At 44.4% G+C, this 24,033-nt stretch overlaps 2 protein-coding genes and 1 pseudogene across 4 annotated transcripts; 2 read left to right on the top strand and 1 right to left on the bottom strand.

Moving 5' to 3' along the window:
- Window positions 1-11,998: 11,998 nt before the first annotated feature.
- LOC136548782 (uncharacterized) lies at window positions 11,999-14,091 on the bottom strand (annotated as a pseudogene).
- Window positions 14,092-14,515: 424 nt separating this feature from the next.
- LOC136552042 (phenylacetaldehyde reductase-like) lies at window positions 14,516-17,346 on the top strand. 3 transcript variants are annotated; one of them, XM_066543590.1, is made up of 6 exons: window positions 14,516-14,872; window positions 14,972-15,141; window positions 15,323-15,508; window positions 15,599-15,731; window positions 16,210-16,399; window positions 16,487-17,346. In XM_066543590.1, exons 1-6 carry the CDS (start codon window positions 14,752-14,754, stop codon window positions 16,680-16,682), a joined length of 996 nt encoding a protein of 331 aa, XP_066399687.1. In that variant the 5' UTR covers window positions 14,516-14,751; the 3' UTR covers window positions 16,683-17,346. The 3 variants fall into 3 exon arrangements, with proteins under 3 accessions (XP_066399687.1, XP_066399685.1, XP_066399686.1); XM_066543588.1 differs by having other exon boundaries at window positions 15,599-15,791; window positions 16,487-17,344; XM_066543589.1 differs by having other exon boundaries at window positions 15,629-15,791; window positions 16,487-17,340.
- A 2,328-nt stretch (window positions 17,347-19,674) lies between these two features.
- Window positions 19,675-22,494, top strand: LOC136552041 (cinnamoyl-CoA reductase CAD2-like). Its single transcript, XM_066543587.1, has 6 exons — window positions 19,675-19,858; window positions 19,983-20,152; window positions 20,331-20,516; window positions 20,676-20,838; window positions 21,919-22,108; window positions 22,203-22,494. The coding sequence occupies exons 1-6, from the start codon at window positions 19,741-19,743 to the stop codon at window positions 22,393-22,395; spliced, it is 1,020 nt and encodes a 339-aa protein (XP_066399684.1). The 5' UTR covers window positions 19,675-19,740; the 3' UTR covers window positions 22,396-22,494.
- The last annotated feature ends 1,539 nt before the right edge of the window (window positions 22,495-24,033 follow it).

Genomic DNA, 24,033 nt, shown 5'->3' with positions numbered 1-24,033 from the left:
CTCACAACTACGCCTTGATTATCTTGCTTGTTGTAGAACACCCACTTTGTTCCAATGACTCTTGCTCCTTTTGGCCACTCTTCAAGAGTCCAAACTTCATTGTAGGTGAAATTGTTCAACTCTTTATGCATGCCATTTATCCAATCTGGATCTTGAAGAGCTTCTTCTACCTTGGTAGGCTCATAGCAAGAGACAAAAGAGTGATGAGCAATAAATGAAGCAAATTTTTGTGAGCGAGTCATTACACCCTTTGATGGACTCCCTATGATGAGATCTTGTGGATTGTAGTAGAGGTGTATTTCTTCTATTGACTACTTGAGGAGGAGGTTGTGGAGCATCAACATCTTGTGCTTGTGCCACCATTTGATCATGAGAGACATGGGTGTCTTCATTTTCTACTCTCCCATCTTTATCATCATCTTGTGGCACACTTGATGAAGAAGGTGGATCAATCACTTGTACATCATCTTCATCATCTTTAGGCTTGATGTCTCCAACAGGAATGTTCTTCATAGCCTCCCTCAATGGTTCATCAACTACATCATCAAGATTCTCATGTGCTCCTTGGAAGCCGTTAGATTCATTAAATTCCACATCATATATTTCTTCAACCAAGCCGGTGGCATGATTAAATACTCTATATGCTTTGGACTTTGATGAGTAACCAACAAAAAAAACCAATATCACGTCTTTAAAACTTCCCTAGGTGTTGTCGCTTCTTGTAGATGTAGCATTTGCAACCAAACACCATAAAGAAGGAGACGTCTGGCTTCTTCCCATTGAGCAACTCATAAGGTGTCTTGCCAAGAAACTTTTGAAGGAATAGGCGGTTGGATGCATAGCATGTGGTGTTGATAGCTTCTGCCCATAGAGCTTCGGGGGTGTTGTACTCATCAAGTATTGTTCTTGCAAGAGTGATCAAAGTCCGGTTCTTCCTCTCAACTACACCATTTTGTTGAGGAGTATATGTTGCGGAGACCTCATGTTTAATTCCAACTTTATCACAATAGGCTTCTATGTTTGTGTTGTCAAATTCCTTCCCATTGTCATTTCTTATCTTCTTGAGCTTCACTTCAAATTCATTTTGTGCTCTCTTGGCAAACTTCTTGAAGCATGATGCAACTTTAGATTTGTCATGAAGGAAGAATACCCATGTATATCTTGAATAGTCATCAATAATCACAAGACAATAAAGATTTCCTCCCAAACTCTTGTATGTTGTTGGCCCAAATAAGTCTATGTGAATGAGTTCTAGCACTCTTGTGGTTGACATGAAAACTTTGGTTGGATGAGTATTTGCAACTTGCTTGCCGGCTTGACATGTACTGCAAAGCTTGTCCTTCTCAAACTTCACATCCTTTAACCCTCTCACCAAATCATTCTTCATTAGCTTTTTGAGTGAGCTCATCCTAACATAGGCAAGTCTTCGATGCCATAGCCACCCAAGTGTTGTTTTGGTGAATAGGTAAGTCTTCAAATTTGCATCTTTGGAGGTGAAGTCCACTAGATATAGGTTGTTGTATCTAAATCCTTTGAATATTATTTGATCATCATCCTTCTTAGATACAACAACTTCCTTCTCGGTGAACAAGCTTTGGAAGTCAAGATCACACAATTGTCCAACGGATAGCAAGTTGAAGCTCAATGAAGCAACATATAGCACATTTGAGATAGAATGATCATTTGATATTGCCACTTTGCCCAATCCTTTAACCTTGCCCTTTGAGTTATCTCCAAATGTGATTCTTTCTTGTCCATCTACTTTTTTATCTAGTGAGGTGAACATATGAGGATCACCGGTCATATGTTGTGTGCAACCACTATCAATAACCCAATGACTTCCATCGGTCTTGTAGTTCACCTACACACAAGAGATCAAGCTTTAGGAACCCAACTTGTTGAGGGCCCTTCACCTTCTCAACAAGTGACTTAGCAACCCAAATTTTCTTAGGACTATTCTTATTGGGAGGTCCTAAGAACATGACTTTCATCTTTCCACTAGAATTCTTTCTAAGCATGTAGTGAGCATTGAAGGCAAAAGATCTAGCATGCTTGGGCAAGGGTTGTGGTGGTGGAGTTTGGCACTCATGAGCAAAGTGACCTTCTTGTCCACACTCAAAACACTTGTTTGGCTTTGGCTTTTGTTGTTGTTGAGCTTGAGCCTTCTTCTCTTTGTTTGCCATGTACCCAATGCCACTTCTATCCATCTTCATGATGGTATTCATTAGTAGCTCACTTTGAAGATACTTGCCTCTAGTGAACTTGCTCAATCCAATCTTGAGATGCTCTTTCTCCAGTTGGAGCTTCTTGATTACTTCTTTGAGCTTCTCATTCTCAAGCATCAACCCATCATCATGAATAAGAGTTTCTAGCACTATAGACTTGGTGGTTTTGAGTTCTTCAAGATCTTTCTTGAGCTTTTCATTGTCATTCTTGAGCTTGACAAACTCATCATAATCATCGGCCTCAACCACTTGCTTGCCCTTGCTACTAGAACTTTGCTCAATGCTCTCAATGATCAAATCATCACATGATGTAGCTATATCAATCTTAACAACATTGTTAGTAGCATCATGTGGCTTATTGGATAAATATTCTTGGGCAATAACAAGGTTATCATGATTAATCTTAAGAGTTGTATATTCTTCTTTTAGCTTGTTATGGCTAGTGATGAGCTCATTGTATATCCTCTCAAGTTTATCATGTTTTTCTCTAAGCTCTTTCTTAGAAGATTTGAGCTCCTTGAGTTTAGATGATATAGCATCATTTGCTTTTCTAAGCTCAATACTAGCCTTTTCCGCCATATCACATTTTGCTAAAAGTGAATCATTTTTAGCTTCTAACTTGTCATTCTTAGCTCTAGTCTTTATAATGATCTTGGAGTATTTATTTAGCAATTTAACAAGATCATCATAAGAAGGTGATTCATATTCATCATCACTATTGCTATCATCATTACTAGCATGTTCATCACCACTACTCTCATCATCATTTGATACCTTATGTTCACCCTTGGCCATAAGGCATAGGTGCGTAGAGGATGATGATGATGGTGGCGGTGAAGATGATGAAGAGTCAATAGCAATGGTGGCCACCTTCTCGTTGTCACTATCATCATCAGATGAGCCACTAGATGAATCAATGTCTATGAGCCAATCACCGACGATGTATGCCTTTCCACTCTTCTTTTTCTTGTGGAAGTCCTTCTTCTTGCCATCTCTCTTCTTATATGGCTTGTCTTTCTTCTTCTCATCTTCATCACTTGAGTCATCTTTCTTGCCCTTGTTCTTGTTCTTGAACTTGTCTTTCTTGGGCTTTGTGCATTGGTGAGCTAGATGACCAAGTTCTCCACAATTGTAGCAATCTATCTCGGAGATTGTCTTCCTTCTAGAGCTAGTGAAGAACTTCTTGCCATCAAACTTGATGCCACTCTTGTTGAGCTTCTTTAGCATCTTGGCAGTTTTTCTCACCATGAGAGCAAGACTTGCATCATCAACTTCATCATCACTTGAGCTCTCATACTCAAGCCTTGCTTTGCCCTTCTCTTGACTAGCTTTGAATGATAAGTCCTTTTCTTTCTTCTTGTTAGAGGTTGAGCCATCTTGAGGTGTGATGTGTATGTACATCTCATGAGCATTGATCTTTCCCAAGATTTGTGTCGGTGTAGCAGTGGAAAGATCACCTTAATGAAGCACGGTCACAATATGTCCATATTTGTCAATGGGGAGGACACTCAAGATCTTTGTTACAACATCGGATGGTTGCATTTGAGTGAGTCCAAGCCGATTGACTTTCTCTATAGGAACATTCAAATGTGAATACATTTCATTAGCACATTCTTTAGGAAGCATCTCAAAAGAATTAAGCTTTTTCATGACAAGATGATAGCGTTCCTCATGCTCACTCTTTGTTCCCTCATGGAGCGCACAAATGTCCGACCATAGTGCATGGGCATCTTTGTGGTTTCTCACCCGGTTGAACACATCTTTACAAAGGCCTCTAAATATGGTGTTTCTAGCCTTTGCATTCCATTTTTTATAATTCACCTCATCGCCTTGTAGGTTAGTAGCATCCCGAGGTTTTGGGAAGCCTTGTGAGGTGGCTCTAAGTATTCCAACATCTAGAGCTTCTAAGTATGCCTCCATGCGAATTTTCCAATATGGAAAATCATCCCCCTCAAAGATAGGAGGAGGTCCATCCCCGTGAGACATTTTTCTCTAGTCGGTTAAGCCTAAATACGTGAGCACGAGGCTCCGATACCAATTGAAAGGATCAAGATGCCCAAGAGGGGGGGGGGTGAATTAGGCTAATTCTAAATTTCTTTGCAATAATTAAACTCTACGGTTAGCCCAATTAACCCCTTGTGCCTAGAAAGTGTTTCTATTGATCTAACACACAAAAGTTTAGCACCCTAAGTTCCAATCCTACTCTAGCATGACAGTTCTAGGAATGTAAATGATAAGAATTGAATTGCTCAAAGTAAAGAGAGAGGGAGGAACATGGCGATGTTTTGCCAAGGTATCGGAGAGTCGCCACTCCCCACTAGTCCTCGTTGGAGCACCTGCGCAAGGGTGTAGCTCCCCCTTGATCTGTGCAAGGATCAAGTGCTCTCTATGGGTTGATTCTTCGACACTCCATCGCGGTGAATCACCCACAACCGCTCACAACTTGAGTTGGGTCATCCACAAGCTCTACCGGATGATCACCAAGCTCTCCAATCACCACCAAGCCATCTAGGTGATGACGATCACCAAGAGTAACAAGCATGAACTCTCACTTAACCACGACAAGCCTAATGAGAAGGGTGGATGCACACTTTGCTACTCTTGATCTCACTAATGAGGGCTCTCTTTGGGATTCTCAAATCTTAATCACCTCACTAGGACCTTACTCTTTTTGGCACTCTCAAAGGTGTTTCTCAGCTATTGGAATGAGCAAAAGTACCCCCACACATGAATGGAGGAAGTATTTATAACATGGGCTGAAAAATGAACCGTTATGTGCCTTTGCGGGGTGACCGGATGCTCCAGTCATGTTGACCGGATGCGTCGGTCAGTTCATCCCAAACTCCAGTGTTTACAGTGTGACCGGACGCTGGCCAGCGTCCGGTCAGCACTGACCGGACATGTTTGGTCATGATTTTCCCTCTTTGGAACCTTACTGGAGTTGACCGGACGCTAGCCCTCAGTGTCCGGTCGCACCAGATGAAAACACCTCGGTCAAATGAACTGACCGGATCCTGAGCCAGCGTTCGGTCACACCGAAGCCAACGTCCGGTCAGTATTTGACCCTCCATTCACTTCCAACTCTCGATCATACATGAATGAAGTTTGCTCCATTGGATCTAAGGGCTATTTTGGAGCTACCTAGTGCTAGATTTAGCAAGTGTGCACCACGCCTAACTCACTAGACTCACCTATGTCAAGCTACCCATTCATACCCCCTTAATAGTATGGCCAAAGGAAAAACAAAGTCCTAAACTACTCTAAGTGTCTCTTCAACTCCAAACGACACTTAGGACTAGTCCATCCTTAATCTTATCGTCCATCCTTTGAAAACCGAAATGATTTCCATCGTAGGGGCATGACCACCATGATTGCCCAATCGATCTCCATTACTGTGACCTAACTTAATTGCCTCTGCAAAACACATGTTAGTCACAGTAATCACGTATTGTCATTAATCACTGAAACCCAACTAGGGGCCTAGATGCTTTCAAGCAGGTCAGAACTGCATCAAATGCAGAAGGTAGACAATGGCTCATAGGTTTGATGAGGGATTTGGAGAAATGGATGAGAGCTCACGATGCCGGTGGATGGAGGTATGAGTTTTAGTGTAGCAACATGGCAGAGTCATTCAATAAGTTGCTATTAAGGATACGTGGTATGCCTGTGAATGCAATCATTCAATTCACCTTCTATAAGCTTGTTGTCTGGTTCAACAATAGACACGCCCATGCATTGAAGTTGCGGAGTGATGGAGAGATATGGGCTTTGAAACCAAAGACACCCCTAGAGAAGGCAAATGAAAGGGCTGGCACACATGAGGTTACATGCTTTGACCACGCCACAGGGACTTATCAGGTCAAGCATAGGGGTGGTACAATGTCCGGTGGTGAGGTCCGAGAGTCGAGGATGCATGTGGTTGTCCTCCAAGATTTCAAATGCACTTATGGTAAACCAAGGCAGTACCACTTTCTATGTCCCCATTTGGTGGCAGCAGCTAGGCATCGCAACTATAATATCGAGAGCAGGATACCTCATGAGTTCAGTGTCGACACGCTTGTGCACACGTGGAGCCCCCACTTCGTGCCTTTTTGGGACCCTAGAGAGTGGCCTCCATATGATGGGCTAAAGTACATTGTGGATCTAGCTTACCGTTGGAACAAGCGTGGATCAAGGAAGAGGATGTGGCATAGAATGGTTATGGATCAGATACCCGGATGAACGAGGCATGGAAGAGGAACCCCATTTGTTACTAACCCCGATCAGTACGAGTGCAGCAAGTGTGGTAGACTTGGCCACAATTCATGAAGTTGCCATTGACAGATTTGTGAGGTGCGACTATTGGTTGATTTTATTATTTCATATTTGTCGTATTAATTTAATTAATTATGCATGTCTCAATTTATGCATGTAATTGTGTCAATTACTTGTACATTTCTAAGTTTATGTTTCATTGTATATTGAATTTCTAATTCATTGACTTTTTTTGTAGGATGGCGCAATTCCACCTGCTCGACCCGACGTACGAGGCGACCCACCGAGGACGTCTCATAGCACAGGGACAGGTAATAATCTATATGTTTTGTTCAAATTTTGGTGAGCGTACATGTGTTCATGAAGTAATAGGAGACTATGTTTTATTCCATACAGGACCTTCCGCTCCTTCGTCCTAGAACCCACAATGGGTTCTTGGACATGCGGTACAATGATAGATACACTCCTTTCCTCCAAAGAGCTGGCCTAGATGCCATCTCTTTTTAGGTTCGTCGTGGGTTACCCAAGTTCAACTCAGCGGCCATAACTACGTTGGTTGACAGGTGTTATATTCAATCATTGCCTCCATTCATGGCCATTTGTTCATGCGCTTGCCTTTTTGACATGTAATCTTGCTTTCTCTAAAATATAGGTGGCAGCCGGAGACTCACAACTTCCACCTACCTTTTGAGGAGATGATAGTCATGCTCCAGGACTATCAGAAGATGCTAGGCCTAAGGATTCACAGCAACCCAATCACCAGGCAGTGCAGGTCAGAAGGCTGGAGAGCATGAGTGGAGGCCTTCCTTAGGCGTGAGCTTGGCGAGCAAGGGGCTCGTACTTCTAGAGTTCTCATCTCCTGGCTCCGGCAATAGTTCGCATAGTGCTCCGAGGAGGTAGATGAGGAGATAGTTTGGTACTACTGCAGGGCGTGGATCCTACACCTGTTTGCCTACATTCTCTTCCTCGACGCCATGGGTGACATTGTATCCTGGATGTGGGTCCACTGCCTCAGTGACTGGGACTAGGCGGGTCACTATAGCTAGGGCTCTGTAGTCTTGGGTTTTCTATACCGGCAGCTGTGCGAGGGGTGTTGTCGGACTTCGTCCACAGCGTCACTTGGTGGATGCGTGTACCTGCTCTAGCTATGGATGTGGGCTCGTCTTCTAGTTGGTCGTCCAGAGGTTCTAGCTCGTCGTGAGTGGTTCCAAGGTCAGTCTCCACATCGACAGCCGACGTGGGCATACCTTTGGGACTAGGTCAGGGTTCCACACACAAGGTTAGAGTGGGCGTACATTGAGTTCACGAATGAGCTAGACACGCTCACATCGTCTAGTGTAAGTAAATTTTATTTCCCATACTGGTTTGAAATGGATTAGTATACCATCTAACATCTTATTTGGACATGTTGCAGGTGGAGTGGGAGTCGTACGATGGAGAGGGGGCACTTCCTTTTCAGTTGAGCAACATTTGTGGGTTCGACGACGACTTCTATAAGATGAGGTGCCCTCTATTCTGCTTCTATGCTATTGAGTTCCACCTACAAGATAGAGTTGCACGCCAATTTAGAGTGAGACTGCTTTGGCCAATGACTCCGTTCTCGACTGGCGTTGACTTACACAAGTGTTTTGCTATTTCAAATGTCTCGTGATGGTCCATTTCTATTAATATGGTGACATGTACATGGATTCAAGTAATGATGACATACGTGTAGGTTGGATCGTTAGAAGGACAGAAAGATTTTTGACTAGGAGAAGCACCACCAGTTCTACATTGAGCAATGGGAGGAGATGCACAACAACGTGGACGAGAACAACAAGCCGCACATGAACTGAGAATTTAGGCGGTACCAAACTTGGTACCAACGTGTGACATGTTGCAGGCTGAGGGTACAATGGACAGAAGATGACTACACCGACATCGAGTCCTCCAACGATGAAGACACGGCGTACGACCAATCTACTCGTGCAGGAAGGCAGGTGGAGGCAGGACCAATCTTGGACAGAGTGGTAAGTCAATTGCCTTATTTTTCTACGTTAAGTTGCATACCAATACATTAGTTAGTGCCACCTTCGAGCCATATCATCCTTATAATATGTTAGATTCTTGTACAAAAGAAAACAAAACCTATTGCTATCTGTTCAGAAGTATTATTCCTAAGAACTTTGTTGTAGGGCAATACACTCAAATGCTTCATTGAAGACATTGAGCACTTTTGACCTAGAGTCAGGCACGACGACATGTGTAGCTTTCTAGATGTAAGATTCAAAATATTCTTTCAAACATATTATTAATACGTTATATTCTTTCAGTTAACATAATTTTGTACAACAGAGGCTGTTATGTCGGCTACGCTGTTCGGCTGCTCGTTGTGGTTGTAGGACAGACACGACGCAAGATGTGTACATTCCTTCCACAGGCAGAGGAGGCTTAGGTTCCTCTAGCCAAGCAGCTACAGGGGACGGGGACGAGGACGAGGACGATGTGGACCAGAGGCATGAGGAGCTTGGCCCCTCTCAGCTCCATGACGCTCCCTCGACTCAGCCTACACAGCCTCTAGGCACTAGGTGACGCCGTCCACCTGACCCTTACACTCCAGGTATGAGCGCTCTCGGTCACAAGGGTAAGGGTAAGACAAGGAGGCTGTGAGGGTTGTGGTAGATGTTAGTATACACTATTATGGATTTTATATTTACTTTCCTGTAACTATTTGGGACTATATGGACATTGTGGACTATTTAGACTGTGCAGGACATGTTATGTTGATTGTGATGTTCATTGTGGTTGCATTGTGCTCTTTGGATGATTAAATGTTTGGATTATATAATGATGTCTCTGTTTGTAACTGTGGATAACACACCTATGAGATGTAGCAAGATCCAACCACCCAGGAAGTCCCTAGCTTAGCTGGTAATGCTTGCACGAAGAATCCGAGCACCAAGGAGTCCCCAACTTAGCTGGTGACACTTGCACGAAGAATTCAAACGCCGAGGAGTCTCTAGCGTAGCTAGCGAGCCCCTAGCGTAGCTGACGATGAAGCCCATGCGATGAGCAGTTCAACCAACTGGTCAGCGGCGAAGTGAACTCCGAGCAGGAGTGAGCGCTGAGCAGGAGTGAGCATCGAGCAGGAGTGAACATCGAGCAGGAGTGAACGCCGAGGAGGAGTGAGCGCCGAGCAGGAGTAAGCGCCGAGCAGGAGTGATCGCCGAGCAGTTTGACCAGTTGGTTGGCGGTAAAGTCTGTCTGATAGATGGTCTGACCACCCGGACAATGATCATCTTGTCCAATCCCTGAGCGTAAGCTCGTTGACCGAGCCGTGCCCCTACGAAACAAATGTGTAGAATGGGTAGTACATGATATAAAAATAAAATATATGAACTCCGGAGAAGAATCAGCAATGGTGATGAAATGGCGTATGCAGCTCGACGATCAGTTGGTGTGAACACTTAGTGTTATTATGAAGATGTGTTTATATTTAATATAAACCGTCCGACCAGTTAGTGTGTAGCTGAGTCTCTAGCTCTAGCTAGCCTATTACGCGGGGCCCGTGTGCGTGTAGGAAGAACAAAGCGTCACCAAGGAGCCGCTGCCGACCACCCGTAACATAGAGGGCAGATGCTCATGCATGTGTAGGGAGAAGCCAGAGACAGGGCCATCTCTAGGGACATCCGAGCGTCAACATGACTGTTAAGGGATTTGCCTTAGACTTAGTTGTATGCCATCTTTAAGATGGTATACATGAAACAAAATCGTTTGGAGAACAAACATGGAGAAAACAGATCAGAGAGACATCATGGAGATATATGAAGGTTGGGGAATATTTAGAAAAATGTTAAAGCGTGACTTAGCTTTAGATAGAACGTCTGGTCGGCGCCGTATGACGTTATTTGGTCGGGGTTGGAGCTCTCTGGCCTGTCGTCATGGCGGCGGCCGTGGTCGTCATAGCACCATTCTATGCGGCGATCATCATTGCGATGCAGCTGGCGTCGGAACGAGTAGTCCAGGCGATGTCATCCTTATGGTGCAGGTCGGCCTTAGGTAGACCAGTTTCGAAGAGATTGTTGACGTAGCCACATTCGATCTGATCGGAGAAGCGATACTACATGGCATTTTGATAGACGGTCAAGCGGAGTAGTCGATGTGTAGGATGTCAGAGTAGACAAATACACCACGAATGGCTCGCTCGCAGCTCGACGGTGGCCATCTCGTGTTGAAAGCAGGTGAGGATGTAGATCTTCGTTGATCGTTTTTGGCTTGCTTGCTTGCATCATCTCCACATCATGGTGATGTAGACTAAGCAAAATTTGCTTGCTTGCATGGCTCTGTAAGACACAACGGTGGCTCCTTATTTGCTTGCATGTAGATTGAATCTTGGTAAGTGGGCGTCGATGGGTACGATGATGAGCAGCAGTCATCACATATGTACGATCGAGTCGGGGTAGGACTCCTGCGTGGGTGCAGCTCGGCGTGTCATCACGCGGTGGTACGAGGGGTAACACGATGCTGTGGGAAGCCGAGTTGCTACGGATCGACCTTGGCGCAGCTTGTGGACGGGGCATCGGCTCGAAGATGAGGCACATCAGCCATCGAACAACATACATGTATATGCGTGCATTGCTTCAATCTAGTTAGCCTGCCATATGTAGATCGAGTATGCCCCCTTTTTCGTTGCTGGCTTGTGTGGTGATGCAGATCGGACGTGGCCTTAGTCTTCGTGTTGGAAACATAGATGAGCAGTAGCCGATCTGACATAGCTTGGCGAGTAGACGAGCTATAGGGAAAATCACTCCGTAGGTGGCTTGTGTCGTTCATGCATGTATATGCATCCTTGCTTGCCTTCAGGGTCTCAAATCTTGCTGATGTCGTGCGTTTCGTGGCCGTGCAGCTCCTCGTTGTCGGTTGACTGGCTCCATCCGTGCAGCTCTCGCGACCGGCTGCTCGACTCCATCGTAGGCCGTCTAAGGCTAGACCATGAGATTACGTTACGGTGTCACCGTAGGATGTGTCGACATGGAGTCTCATCAGGTTGTCAAAGAACGCCAACGCATCAGGACGAGTTGCGACAAAACAACGTTGATTTTGAGGTTCGCCACCTGGTTCATTACGGGATCAGCAGGCACATCCCCTACCTAGCGTGCCACTATCGATGAAATCTAGTCGGCAGTTTACCGAGGGGTATACCAATGGTAGTAGATGAATCGATGGAGGTGTGCGTGATACGAACCAGATGGTAACAGAGACACAAGACATAAGATTTATACAGGTTCAGGCCGTCAGCAGACATAAAACCCTATATCCTGTGCTATGTTATTTTGTATTGATTGTGTATCAGATTCGATATATCATCTAGGGGACCCCTGCCTCTCTTTATATACTCTGGAGGGGTAGGGTTACAAGGAAAATATCATATTTGGTATTATCTTATTGTAGCCTTGCGGTGCACGCCGACCAGTGCCGTGTGCCGTATGTCTTGATCTTGTGGGCTGGGCCACCTCTGATGGTGCGGCCCATGTTTTGTCTTATGGATACCAAGGGGTATATCCCCCACAGATGTAATTGTTGAACACCTCACAATTGTTGTTCAATAATATGTCACATTTAGGAAATTCTGAGAAAAGAGCTCTAACCCAAGTATTGGGAGGCATCATCTCAAGCCACTTGAAGGCAGCCTCATCCAATGCTTTTATTTTCTCCATGTTCATATTCCACTGCTGCACAAAAGATGACCTTGCACATGACCATAGTTGATTCTTTAGCACCTCACCCTTAAACTTCTCTTGGAAATTTGAGTAAAGATGCCTGACACAGAACCTATGTTCTGAGTCAGGGAACACCTACTGCACAGCTGGGATTAGGCCCTTTTGCTTATCAGTCATGATTGTCCATGGTTGGGTTTTATCAATTTTTAGATCATCTTTCAAAGTGTGCAGAAACCACTTCCAAGATGCAAGAGATTCCACCGCAACAACTGCCAATGCTATTGGATATATGCAATCATTTGGATCCATTCCCACAGCTGTTAGTAGCTGCCCCCATACTTGGTTTTGATGTGGCATCCATCTAGGCAAATAATGGGCCTGCAACTAGCCATGAAACCCCGCTTACATGTATCTAGTGACATGTAGCATGTACTAAATGTGCTCTCACAAATATTCAGATAAAATGTAGAGCCAAGGTTGCTTCTCCTCAATTCCTGTCCATAATCCCATAACAAGTTGTACTGGTTCACCTCGTCACCATGGATTGCTTTCATGATGAGCCTTCTAGCTCTTGCTAATTTACTCCTAGAAGGTGTCAAGTTGAGGTCTTTTTGCACTATCCTACCAAACCTGTTGATGCTCATCTTATCATTTGCTCGAAATGAATCAATGTACTTAGTTGCAAGCCACTTGGAAGTGCATCTCTTCAGCACCCACTCTTTATGGCAATTGTGACCCCCATAGTATGTCTTCACTACAAATGATTTGACCCTGCTATCAAGTGAAGCATAGAGGTTCCATGGGCTGCCAGCAACACAATGGGCCCTTAATGTCCTCTGGTCATTCCTTGGCATCTTAATGTTCACTCTATTTCTCACACTGTATTCTGTTATTGCCTCCCTCAGCTTCTCTACTATTGGGAACACAAGGCCAACAGAAAAACTTGGCTGGTTGACATCAGCTTCAGTCCAACATTTCATCCTAAGCCTGTCTTCTCCCTCACCATATGAACCAGGAAGGTATAACTCTTCTTCTTCAGTGTCTTCATCATCAGAAACAGCTACCACAACTATCTCCACCCCCTTCAGCTGGCTTCCTCTTGCCTTTTTATTACTTTTCTTCTGATCCACAACACTGTACACTAAATCCTCAAATAATTCTTCATCACCTTCCAAAACCTCATTATCACTATCTATGAAGTCCTCATCTTCAGATGTTCCGTGACCTCCACTCTGCCCAACTACTCCTTTATCTAGATCAGTATAAAACACATGCAACTTCTCACCAGGTTTTGGGTCTAATTAACCTTCCTTGGGCTCAAGACTTTAGGTAGTTCTGCCACTGAATTCAGCACTATGTCATTCCATGTATTGTCTTCAAATCTATCTTGATCAAGATAAACTATCACAGTCTTGAACCTGTCCACCATATTGGCCATCACAATAGTATCACGGTAAGATTCTATCAGCCTTAGTCCATCAGCTATTGTCTTCTGAGGCAACAACCGGTAAAACTTGAACCTTGGGCTCATCTCATATCCTAACTGCTCGACAAAATCCTCAAACCACAGTGTTGACCATGTTTCAGTCTGAATCCCATCAAACCAGTTCACTCTCTCATACACATAGCTTTTTAGTCCACCAGACCCAACAAAGAACCCTCCATGGTGAAACTCAATACTGAACTCATCATTACCATTACCTACATTAAACACAAAATTGAACTTTTGATCAGCAGAAGGAAAAATCTAGAAAAATTGCCCCAAATCAAGACTACAGTAGCAACTACATAAGACATCCTATGAACCCATACACCAACAACCGATGAACCCTACAATCTACACAGCGGAGGTCGGCGATCAACTTACCGTACTCCGGCGCGGCCTCCCCTTTCTGCCGCAACTTAGCCACCATGGTTCACCAACTCGACGATGGAGTGGTCCACTGTCGTATCCTATCCGCTGCAGCCTTCGCACGGTGGATCGTCGTCGTGGTCTCCGCTTCACCTCCGCTCGATCGCCCAAGGCCGTCGCCGTCGACCTCATCGACCGCGGTGACGGAGAAAGGGGGCGGGCGCACCTGAGTCGCGACTCATGATGGGAGCGGCCCCAGGCCCTTCTAATGGCCCTCGCGTCTTATTAGGGTTTTTTTTTAAGATTACAATGCGAGTCGGCTTCTAGTTGGACTAAAACGAGATGATAGCAGTGATTAGGCACCCAAACGATCGTTTGACAACCTTAGGGACCGGGATGATACAGTAGCGCAAGTTTAGTGGTGCACTCTACTCTTAATTTTATATAAGTTTAATTTTGATCATCTGGATTGATTCGCGGTGGAATCCAGACTAACCGCGAACAGGGCCTCAATCTCGCGGAAGAGGTTCCCCGCGCGTTTGTCTCCTTCCCGGCCGGTTCATTCGGCGTGTTTTGCTCGTCGATTTGCGTCTTGTATTTTGGTGCTGGGTTGGGACAAGCAAATGGCAACTCGAAAGCGAAAGCCGTGGCGCAGATATACGGACGGAGAGGAGGTCCGGAGGAGGAAGCAGTGAGGCCCTGTAGGCTGTAGTGGAGAGGGATGGCGTCGCCGCCGCCACCGCGCGTGTGCGTTACCGGGGGCGGCGGGTATGTTGCCTCATGGCTCGTTAAGCTCCTCCTCTCCCGCGGCTACGCCGTGCACACCACTGTCCGCGCCCCAAGTAAGCACGCGCCCCCTGCGCATGCGCTGTTCGTCTTGATCGATCGATGCGTTGGGAACTGGGGACTCATGTATGACGTCTGGCTCTCTGCTTCCTCAGGTGATCCCAAGAACGCCCACCTGCAGCTGCTGGACGGGGCCCCGGAGAGGTTGCTCCTGTTCACTGCCGACATGCTCGATCGCGACGCCCTGGCGGCCGCGGTCGCCGGGTGCGAGGGTGTCTTCCACGTCGCCTCCCCTGTTCCCGCGGACAAGGTCCATGATCCCGAGGCAAGTTTTGGACCAGTCTCTTTGGATTGACACCACTGATTCGCTTTGGTTCTGAACCGTGCAAGGGAATGGATCAAGATGCATTTAATTTCCGTTTGTCCTATTGAGATTTATTGCCTAATATAGTTGCATAAAAGCTTTTATACTCCTTATTAAACATATCTTGAGAAAAACCATGCAGTCAGAGGTATTGGCTCCTGCTGTCAAAGGCACTTTGAATGTCCTTCAGGCTTGCTCGGCGAACAATGTTCAGAAAGCTATCGTGGTTTCATCCACAGCTGCTGTTCGTTTTAACCCTAGTTGGCCCCAAGATAAAATCAAAGATGAGAGTTGCTGGTCAGACAAAAATTTATGCATTAAGAATGAGGTTAGAAATACTATTTCACTTTCTTTACGCAGAAGTACCCATCAATTTTGCAATTTATTATCAATTCATATAGCTAATTAATACTACCAGGGAGGACTAAGCACCAAGTTGTGCTTGCAGGACTGGTACAGTGCTGCCAAGACAATTGCTGAAGAGACAGCATTGGAGTATGGAGAGAAGAATGGACTAACTGTTGTTACAGTTTGCCCTTGTCTCGTTTTAGGTCCACTCCTGCAGCCTCTGGTCAATACCTCGAGTGAATTACTCATCTACATTATAAAAGGTGTCCTGTATATATTCCTGCTAGTTTCAATTATTGATTAACTGGATGATTACTCGTATGGTTACTTTCTTGCCTTTGATTGTCTGAAACTTACTAGCATTCAGTAATTAGTTCCCAACTTGATGTGGTTAATGGGTTGTAGAAGGGACCAGAGTCAGTAGATTGGTTGTAGTGAAAGCTAGGCTACTCTTTTGAAAGTTCATTCCCAAATAAAGTTTATGTACTTGATGAATTGGCATTGAAGGGAAGAGCCCTAACCATCTGTATATTCAGTCTTGCCTTATGCCTAGCTGCAAGCATAGGGAACCAATTTTATCATGATAACTTCAGTGCTGAAATTAGTTTCTGAGTTTCGTCTCTAATTTGATCGGGTACAACAGTTTTCTTGACACAACTCATTTCATTTGCTTGATTATAGGAGGACCTAGGGTGATGAAAAACTTGACCTGGAACATAGTTGATGTCCGTGACGTAGCTGATGCTTTGCTTCTGGTATATGAGAAAGTGGAATCATCTGGTAGATACATCTGCTCACCAGATCGGATCAGCACAAGCGACATGCTGAACTTGTTTAAGAAGGCCTACCCCAACCACAATTATGTGAACTGGTGAATCTCTTACTATGTCCCTGTTGTTTGACTTGAATGTCTAGCTCTCAGCCCTTCTTTTACACTATATGCAACTATCTGCTGCAGCGACAACAAAGACTATGAATCTGCAATTTCGCCATTTACATCAGAGAAACTTAAGAATTTAGGCTGGAAACCAAGGAAAGTGGATGAAACTTTGTCGGACAGCATTGAGTACTTTGAGAAGGCAGGGCTTGTGCAGGATGTAGAGGGTTGTCCCTGCCGTCTTCCTCATCTTTTTCATTTTGGTTCTGGCGAATGAAAAAAATATATGTAACCAACCTAGGAGGAGCTATGTGTTTTTTTATCAAGAAAAAAATGTGCATCCAAATTTGAGTTGGAGAGGGCCTGAACTTGAGTGGTTACGTACATGACCACACTTTCATAAAAAAAACATACATGACCACACCTCCATCCAATCACTTAAGCTCACTTGTTTGATTTTGACAAGTGAACCAAACTCCAAATAACAATTACTCTGCACTACTTTTATCTGTATGCTTTCAATACAAAACTACCTTTGGACAGTTTGCTTGTCTCCTCTGCTGTGCTTGTTTTCTCTTTCGGCATGTTCGCTGGTTGGTTTCTAGGCTGATAAGCCCAGCTGGTGCTGGTTTGTTGTGAGAGAAAAACACTGTTGGCTGGCTGATAAGCTCTGGCTGAAACCAAAAAGCGAACAGGCTGTTTATTAACTCGAAAAGGAACTGACAAGAATTTGCCGGGCATATATTAGTAGAGAAGGAAGCAACATACATAACAAAGACAGCTACAACAACAAAACAGGAAGGTCCTCATTCTCAACTAACGTTTTTGTTGCACTATAAGAAGGATGCAACTTGTTGCTTTTATGGCTTTCTTTCAAGTTTCCACCATCTACTACTACATGAGAGATGCTTTAGCAAGTTCTTTATTAGAATACCTTCACCTGCGGCAAAAGTAAACTCATAATTCTTGAAGATCAAGATGCTTACAAGTTAAAATAGACATCTCCATCCATGACAGACAACGATCTCCATTGTGGTAGTTTCCAAAGAGCAACATGCCTGCCCACAAGTTCCAAGTCCTCCTTTTGTCGATCTAAACAATACTACTTGCATATAAGATTGTATACATGGGCATCTGTGTTTGTGGGGTACATGTTAATCACGCTTTGATGTTTTTCCCTAAAAAATTGCTATGTATTTTCTTTGGAAGCTATTGCCATATATTCGATAGTTTGGGTTGTAATTTAAAAGTATTGAGGTATTGTGAGCTGTTACAACCAGAATTGGGATTTTTGACACCATGATTTTTTGTACATGCTGCTTACATGATTTTTTAGCCAAAACTTAATTGGGGTTTTCAACCCTTCAGAGAGACAATGTAAAATTTATTAATAAAACTCTGCAATAACTAATGTTCCACCACTGGCGTTCGTCCTGCCCAGATGCCAGATGCTACGTGGCCTCACGTAGTCCACGTATTTTTTCCACCACACAAATATCTGATACTCCCGTCAGGTGGCCATTTAGACTTATCCTCTCCTATTCCATCTCATCTCTTTCTCCTCTGTCTCTCCATTCAAAGCAATAGGGAGAGGAAGGATGTCGTGAAGCCTGTGCATCTCCTCCCCGTCTCGAATTCACATAGCCACCCGCCCCCGCGCATGTCACGGCCATATCCCACCGGCTCTCTGTGCGCCGCCGGCAAACTCCACGCGCGCTGCCACCGGAGAACCCCGTGTTGCCAGCGAGCTCCGCGTCGCCGACATCCACGCCTCGTCGCTGAGCTCTACGTGCACTGCCACTGGCGAGCTCTGTGCCGCCGAGATCCGCGTCACCGATGAGCTCCGCACTGGCGACCTCCATGGCATTGAGCTTCGTTCCGGCGTCGAGCTCCGCGTCGACGAACCTCGATTCGCCCAAGCAACAAGAAGATGTTGCACTGAAAGCGCATGTTGCAAACATATGTTTCAAGTGTTTCATATGCATGTTGCAAGTATTTCATGTGGATGTTGCAAGTGTATTGTTCTAAATGTTTTAGCTATTTCAAACGTATGTTACAAGTGTTTTATCTGGATGTTGCATATGTTTCACACATATGTTGCAACATCTGGATGTTGCATTTGCATATGTTTCTCTATATGTTGCAAGTGTTTTATCTGGATGTTGTATATGTTTTGCAATGGCTAAACACATGTTTTCCTGGTGTTTTCAGACGTACGTTGCAAGTGTTTTAACTGCTTAGGACATATGTTTTAATTGTGTTTCATCTAGATGTTGCAAAAGTAGATCTAGTGTTACACATGTGGCAATGGGCCCTATCTGCCGTAGCTGCCTGCTGCAGCTGCTGGGCCCGCGTGCATGCTCATGGGTGTGGAGGGGCGTGAGCGGCAGGCGCGAGCGCGGACGTAGATTGAGATGCGGACCCACATGGGCACGCTCAGGTGCAGGAACACAGAAGGGCACGGGCCCCCGCGTGAAGCAGGCGTAGGCGTGCTGGCGGGCGCAGTGACATGCGTTCGTGGGGGCGCGCGGCGCCCGGACGCTAGCCCTCATCCGGACGCTAGCGTTTCTCTAATAGAAAACCTAGTAGCAAACATAAAGGAAAGAAGAAAAACTTGTTCAAGATCTCTGTTACCAGAGGAATTCCCATTACAAAGAATCATCCGTGCATGTGCATTGCATCTTCCTTACGAGCAAAACATCAAGAAACTTTATGCACGGATCCTAGGCTATCACAAATTAGTCCAATGCATTACCATGAGTATAAATCTGAGCATTTATGCAAATGCAACTTGCTGACCAGATCAGAACAAAGAACTCATCAGAAACTGAAAGAAAAAAACGAGAACTCACCTAGGGTTGGCTCGACGATTGGACGCCAAGGCCAAGATCGACCCAAACCGAGACAGGTTTATGTCCCATCCTGACCAGATCGGGCCATCCCATGGCCCAAAGTCATGGACTTGTTGCCGGAGTTGGATGTGAGACAGAGGGGCGATGGGCCTATGGTCTTGTTGAGCCACGCCTTCAGAGGACCAAATATACCTCAGCCTTTTTGTTTGGCGGCCCATGGGGTCCACTTCATTCCAGCAGCACGAATTTTGCAGCACCACGCTACAGAAAACATGCCGGCCCGGGGCGGCGCGCCGGCGCCTTCGGGAAATTCACACTCGTTTTAGTCGTTTGTCTCCATCCCGGGCGGTTCTTTCTGCGCGTTCTTCTCGTCAATTTGCGCCTTGTATTTTGGTGCTGGGACAATGAAGTGGCAACTGGCAAGCGGAAACCTGTCGGAGATATTATACGGACGAAGAGGAGGAAGCAGTGAGGCCGAGCGGGATGGCGTCGCCGCGGCCGCGCGTGTGCGTCACCGGGGGCGGCGGGTACGTCGCCTCATGGCTCGTCAAGCTCCTCCTCTCCCGCGGCTACGCCGTGCACGCCACTGTCCGCGACCCAAGTAAGCATGCACACCCCCATGCCGCTCTGGCCGTCTGTGACTGAGCGTGCGCTGCTCGTCTTGATCGGTGGACGCGTTGGGAACTGGGGACTCATGCATGGCGGCTGGCCTGGCTCTGCTTCAGGTGATCCCAAGAACGCCCACCTCCGGCGGCTGGACGGGGCCCCGGAGAGCTTGCTCCTGTTTAAGGCCGACATGCTCGATCGCGACGCCCTGGCGGCCGCGGTCGCCGGGTGCGAGGGGGTCTTCCACGTCGCCTCCCCTGTGCCCGCAGACAGGGTCCTCGATCCTGAGGCAAGTTTCGGTCCTATCCTATCTCTTCGGATTGACACCTAATTCGCTTGTTCTGAACCGTGTACGTGAATCCAGAATTCACTGGTTGTCTGGTTCCGTGGTTTACTGCTATCAATTTGACTGTATGGAAGCTTTTACTGCTTAAAGTCTTAAACATATGTTGAGTAAAATCATGCAGTCAGAGGTACTGTCTCCTGCTGTCAAAGGAACTCTGAACGTTCTTCAGGCTTGCTCGGCAAATAATGTTCAGAAAGTTGTCGTGGTTTCATCCACAGCTGCTGTTCATTATAACCCGAGTTGGCCCCAAGGTAGAATCAAAGATGAGAGCTGCTGGTCAGACAAAAATTTGTGCATTAAGAATGAGGTTAGTAATATTATTTCAGTTTCTTTACATATAAGTACCATCAATTTTTCTGGTTGCTAACACAACTAGTTTTTTTTTACCATTTATTATTATCAATTCTTATTGCCAATTGATGCTGTCTGGGAGGATTGTGTTAGGGTTAACTAGTTGTGCTTGCAGAACTGGTACACTGCTGCCAAGACAATTGCTGAAGAGACAGCATTGGAGTATGGAGAGAAGAATGAACTACTTGTTGTTACAGTTTGCCCTTGTATCGTTTTAGGTCCACTCCTGCAGCCTCTGATCAATACCACCAGTGAATTCCTCATCTACATTATAAAAGGTGGCCTATATATATTCCTGCTAGTTTCAAACATCCATTAATTGGATAATTATTCGCATGGTGGTTTTATTTATTGCCTTTGATTGTGTTGAACTTACTAGCATTCAGTGACTAGTTCCCAACTTGATGTGGTTAATGGGATCAGAGTCAGTAGATTGGTAACAACTAGTGAGAGCTAGGTTACTCGTTTGGACGTTGATTCCCAAATAAAGTTTGTTTACTTGATGAATTAGGGGAAGAGCCCTAACCATCATCTATTCACCTTGCCTTGTAAGTTATACCAAGCTGCAAGCGCCATTTTTCGAACCAATTTTTTCATTGATAACTTCAATTCTAAAATCAGATCCTGAGTTTCTTCTCTAACTTGTCATTCTCAAAATCACAGAGGGTGCATTAGTTTTCTTGACACCAGTCATTTCATTTGCTTGATTACAGCATGGGTGGCGCCAGGGGTATGCACCTGTATGCCATGGAATACCGATGTTTTGGGAACAAAAACAAATACATATACAAATGTATAATGGTATAGCATGTTGGTATACTGGATGTTGCAAATATGGCCCACAAGCCCAATAGAACAACTAGCAGTAGCAGCCCACAAAGTCATAGATTCCAGAAAAACCCATTGACATCTCCTGACGCTCTGTGCTCCCATCGCTCGCATCGAGCCATCAACCGGAAACAGCTGGCGGCACAAACTGGCGGCACGGTAGCACCTCTCTGGCTCTCTCCCTCAGCCCCCCTCGCCTCTCCTAGCTCTGCTCAACTGCGCCTATTCGGCCCCAGAGGCTGGTGTCGAAGCCCGCTAGGAAAGGAGCCTGCGGCGGCCTGCAGCAGAGGAGCATCTCCCTTTCGGGCTCCGACTGATCAACCCTCCCCTCTGTCCCCATCCCAGCTTCGGCTCGAAGAAATGTGAATAAAGATTTTGTTTTCTATTTTTTTTTTGCATTGTATTTGTAATTAGATGAAGAAGAAGGGTGCCAGCATATTTAAACTTTGCTTATTACTCATATTTGCATTGAATTTTTTTTAACATGGAATACCCTGATGTGAAATCCTGGCTCCGCCACCGGATTACAGGAGGTCCTAGGGTGATGAAAAACCTCCCCTGGAACATAGTTGATGTCCGTGACGTAGCTGATGCTTTGCTTTTGGTATATGAGAAAGTGGAATCATCTGGGAGATACATCTGTGCACCGGATCAGATCAGCACAAACGACATAGTGAACTTGTTGAAGAAGTCCTACCCCAACTACAATTATGTGAGCTGGTGAATCTCTTACGATGTCCCTGTTGTTTATTTGGGCTTGAATGTCTAGCTCTCATCCCTTTACATTTACACTATATGCAACTCTCTGCTGCAGCGACAACAAGGACTATGAATCCGAAGTCTCGCCAGTTACGTCAGAGAAACTTAAAAGTCTAGGCTGGAAACCAAGGAAAATGGAGGAAACTTTGTTGGACAGCATTGAGTACTTCGAGAAGGCAGGGTTTTTGCAGGATCTAGAGGGCTGCCTTCGCCGTCTTCCTCATCTTTTTCATTTTGCTTCTGACTAATGAAGTAAACTCTGTAATACTCCCTCAATTCCAAATTATAACTCAACTCAAACTTTCTTAGAAAGTCCAAGTATCTTAAGTTGGACCAAATTTATATAAATAAAATAATAACATTTATGATACCATGCATAGATAATCTACAAGGGATACTCAAGTATCTGAATTTGGATCATAGTGATAATGAAAACCTATTTGAACTGTTCATCACATGCCTTATTTTGGGTTTATCGGATAGCCAGGTGGGTTATATATATATATTGGTACCAATTATATAATTTGTTCACAATAGGCTCCAATTTAATTGTTAGAATGGTTATGGCGAGCCTACATACCTTTTGTTCACACACAAATTACACAATACAAGTATGAAGTATGCAAGCTTTTAACACAATTTATCTGAAGTTACTCTTAAATTCCCGCAGCAACGCGTGGGGAACTCACCTAGTTTTATATACTTTTTTTTATCCCACTCATAATTGCCCACTTTGCTCTCACGGTTATGTGTGTTAGTCATGTGTATAGTTAAAAACTATCTCTCATGTGTTTATTATAACATAACACTGATAAAGATTTTCTTTTTTCTCTATCTTGTTGGGATATAATTTGGTCACAATTATTTTATCTACTTTTAATCCCGATTCATTTTTTTTCATGTTTGCATCACACTTCCATAGTTCCATGTGTGTTTGACATGCGTTCACTATTGAGTTGATATTCTCTTATGTTTTTTATCTAAATAGAATACTTACATAGTACTTTCTTATCTTTATCCATTTATGTTAGGATTTAATTACCAATTATTTAATATCCTTTTCCATTCACTTAGTATTTTCCAGCTTTGCTCGCATCTTCATGTGTACTCGACATGTGTTTAGTTGATACCTTCGGTTTAGCTATGTGTTGTCTTGGAATTTGACATGTTAATCGATTCATGAACATGTTTATATATAATCCGCATAGTCACACACATTATACATGAAGTTAGTTTTTTATATATTAGTAATCATAGAAATGGGTAGCTTAGAAACAATATATAAGTAATTTGATTTTTTTTATAGCGACGAACTTTTTACAATGACCGATGTAGGTAATTTTAATTTAGGGGTTACTATATTATTTTTAATACAAGTGGAGGCGCATAGTATAGATAGAAATTTAGGGGCTACTCTATATTACTTTTATAATGCCACCTATGGTAATAATCTAGACAAAAGATTAGAGGTGCTTTAGGTTCTTTTACATAATAGTCGTGGTTGGTAATTTATTTAAAGATTGGGTTACTAATAGATATTATTCTTATTGTTGATTACAGTCTGTCGATTAGAATGCAGAGTGATTAATACTTTTTTTGAGAATGTTTATTTTATTTCTCTAACGTGCCTCAAGATTGATGTGGAGGCTCAGCCTCCAATAATTAGTTAATGTGAAAGATTACCGAATTATTGGAGGCTAAGCCTCCACTTGCTATTAAAGTCTGTCAGTTATTAGTGCAGAGTTCTTTCTTCGCAAGTCTACTATGAGGCCAAGAACTTGCTCATAACTGAGAGCATGTCATTTTTAAAATGATTAATAATCTTACAAGGGGTGCACAACTTTTCGCGCAAGTGAACGAGGCCACCGTCCATACGTCTCGTCGAT

This window comes from Miscanthus floridulus, chromosome 4, assembly GCF_019320115.1.
Source record: "Miscanthus floridulus cultivar M001 chromosome 4, ASM1932011v1, whole genome shotgun sequence".
Classification (NCBI taxonomy): Eukaryota; Viridiplantae; Streptophyta; class Magnoliopsida; order Poales; family Poaceae; genus Miscanthus; species Miscanthus floridulus.
The sequence above is the reverse complement of the archived record's forward strand: the minus strand, read 5'-3'. Positions and strand labels throughout refer to the sequence as shown.

What these genes read in the sequence shown, in the direction of transcription:
- LOC136552042 (XM_066543588.1), top strand. Translation starts at nt 14,752, where the DNA reads ATGGCGTCGCCGCCGCCACCGCGCGTGTGCGTTACCGGGGGCGGCGGG. An exon ending in CACCACTGTCCGCGCCCCAA is followed by an intron (nt 14,873 to 14,971) that starts GTAAGCACGCGC and finishes CTGCTTCCTCAG; the next exon opens with GTGATCCCAAGAACGCCCAC. An exon ending in AACCACAATTATGTGAACTG is followed by an intron (nt 16,400 to 16,486) that starts GTGAATCTCTTA and finishes TATCTGCTGCAG; the next exon opens with CGACAACAAAGACTATGAAT.
- LOC136552041 (XM_066543587.1), top strand. Translation starts at nt 19,741, where the DNA reads ATGGCGTCGCCGCGGCCGCGCGTGTGCGTCACCGGGGGCGGCGGGTAC. An exon ending in ACAGGGTCCTCGATCCTGAG is followed by an intron (nt 20,153 to 20,330) that starts GCAAGTTTCGGT and finishes AAAATCATGCAG; the next exon opens with TCAGAGGTACTGTCTCCTGC. An exon ending in ATTTGTGCATTAAGAATGAG is followed by an intron (nt 20,517 to 20,675) that starts GTTAGTAATATT and finishes TTGTGCTTGCAG; the next exon opens with AACTGGTACACTGCTGCCAA.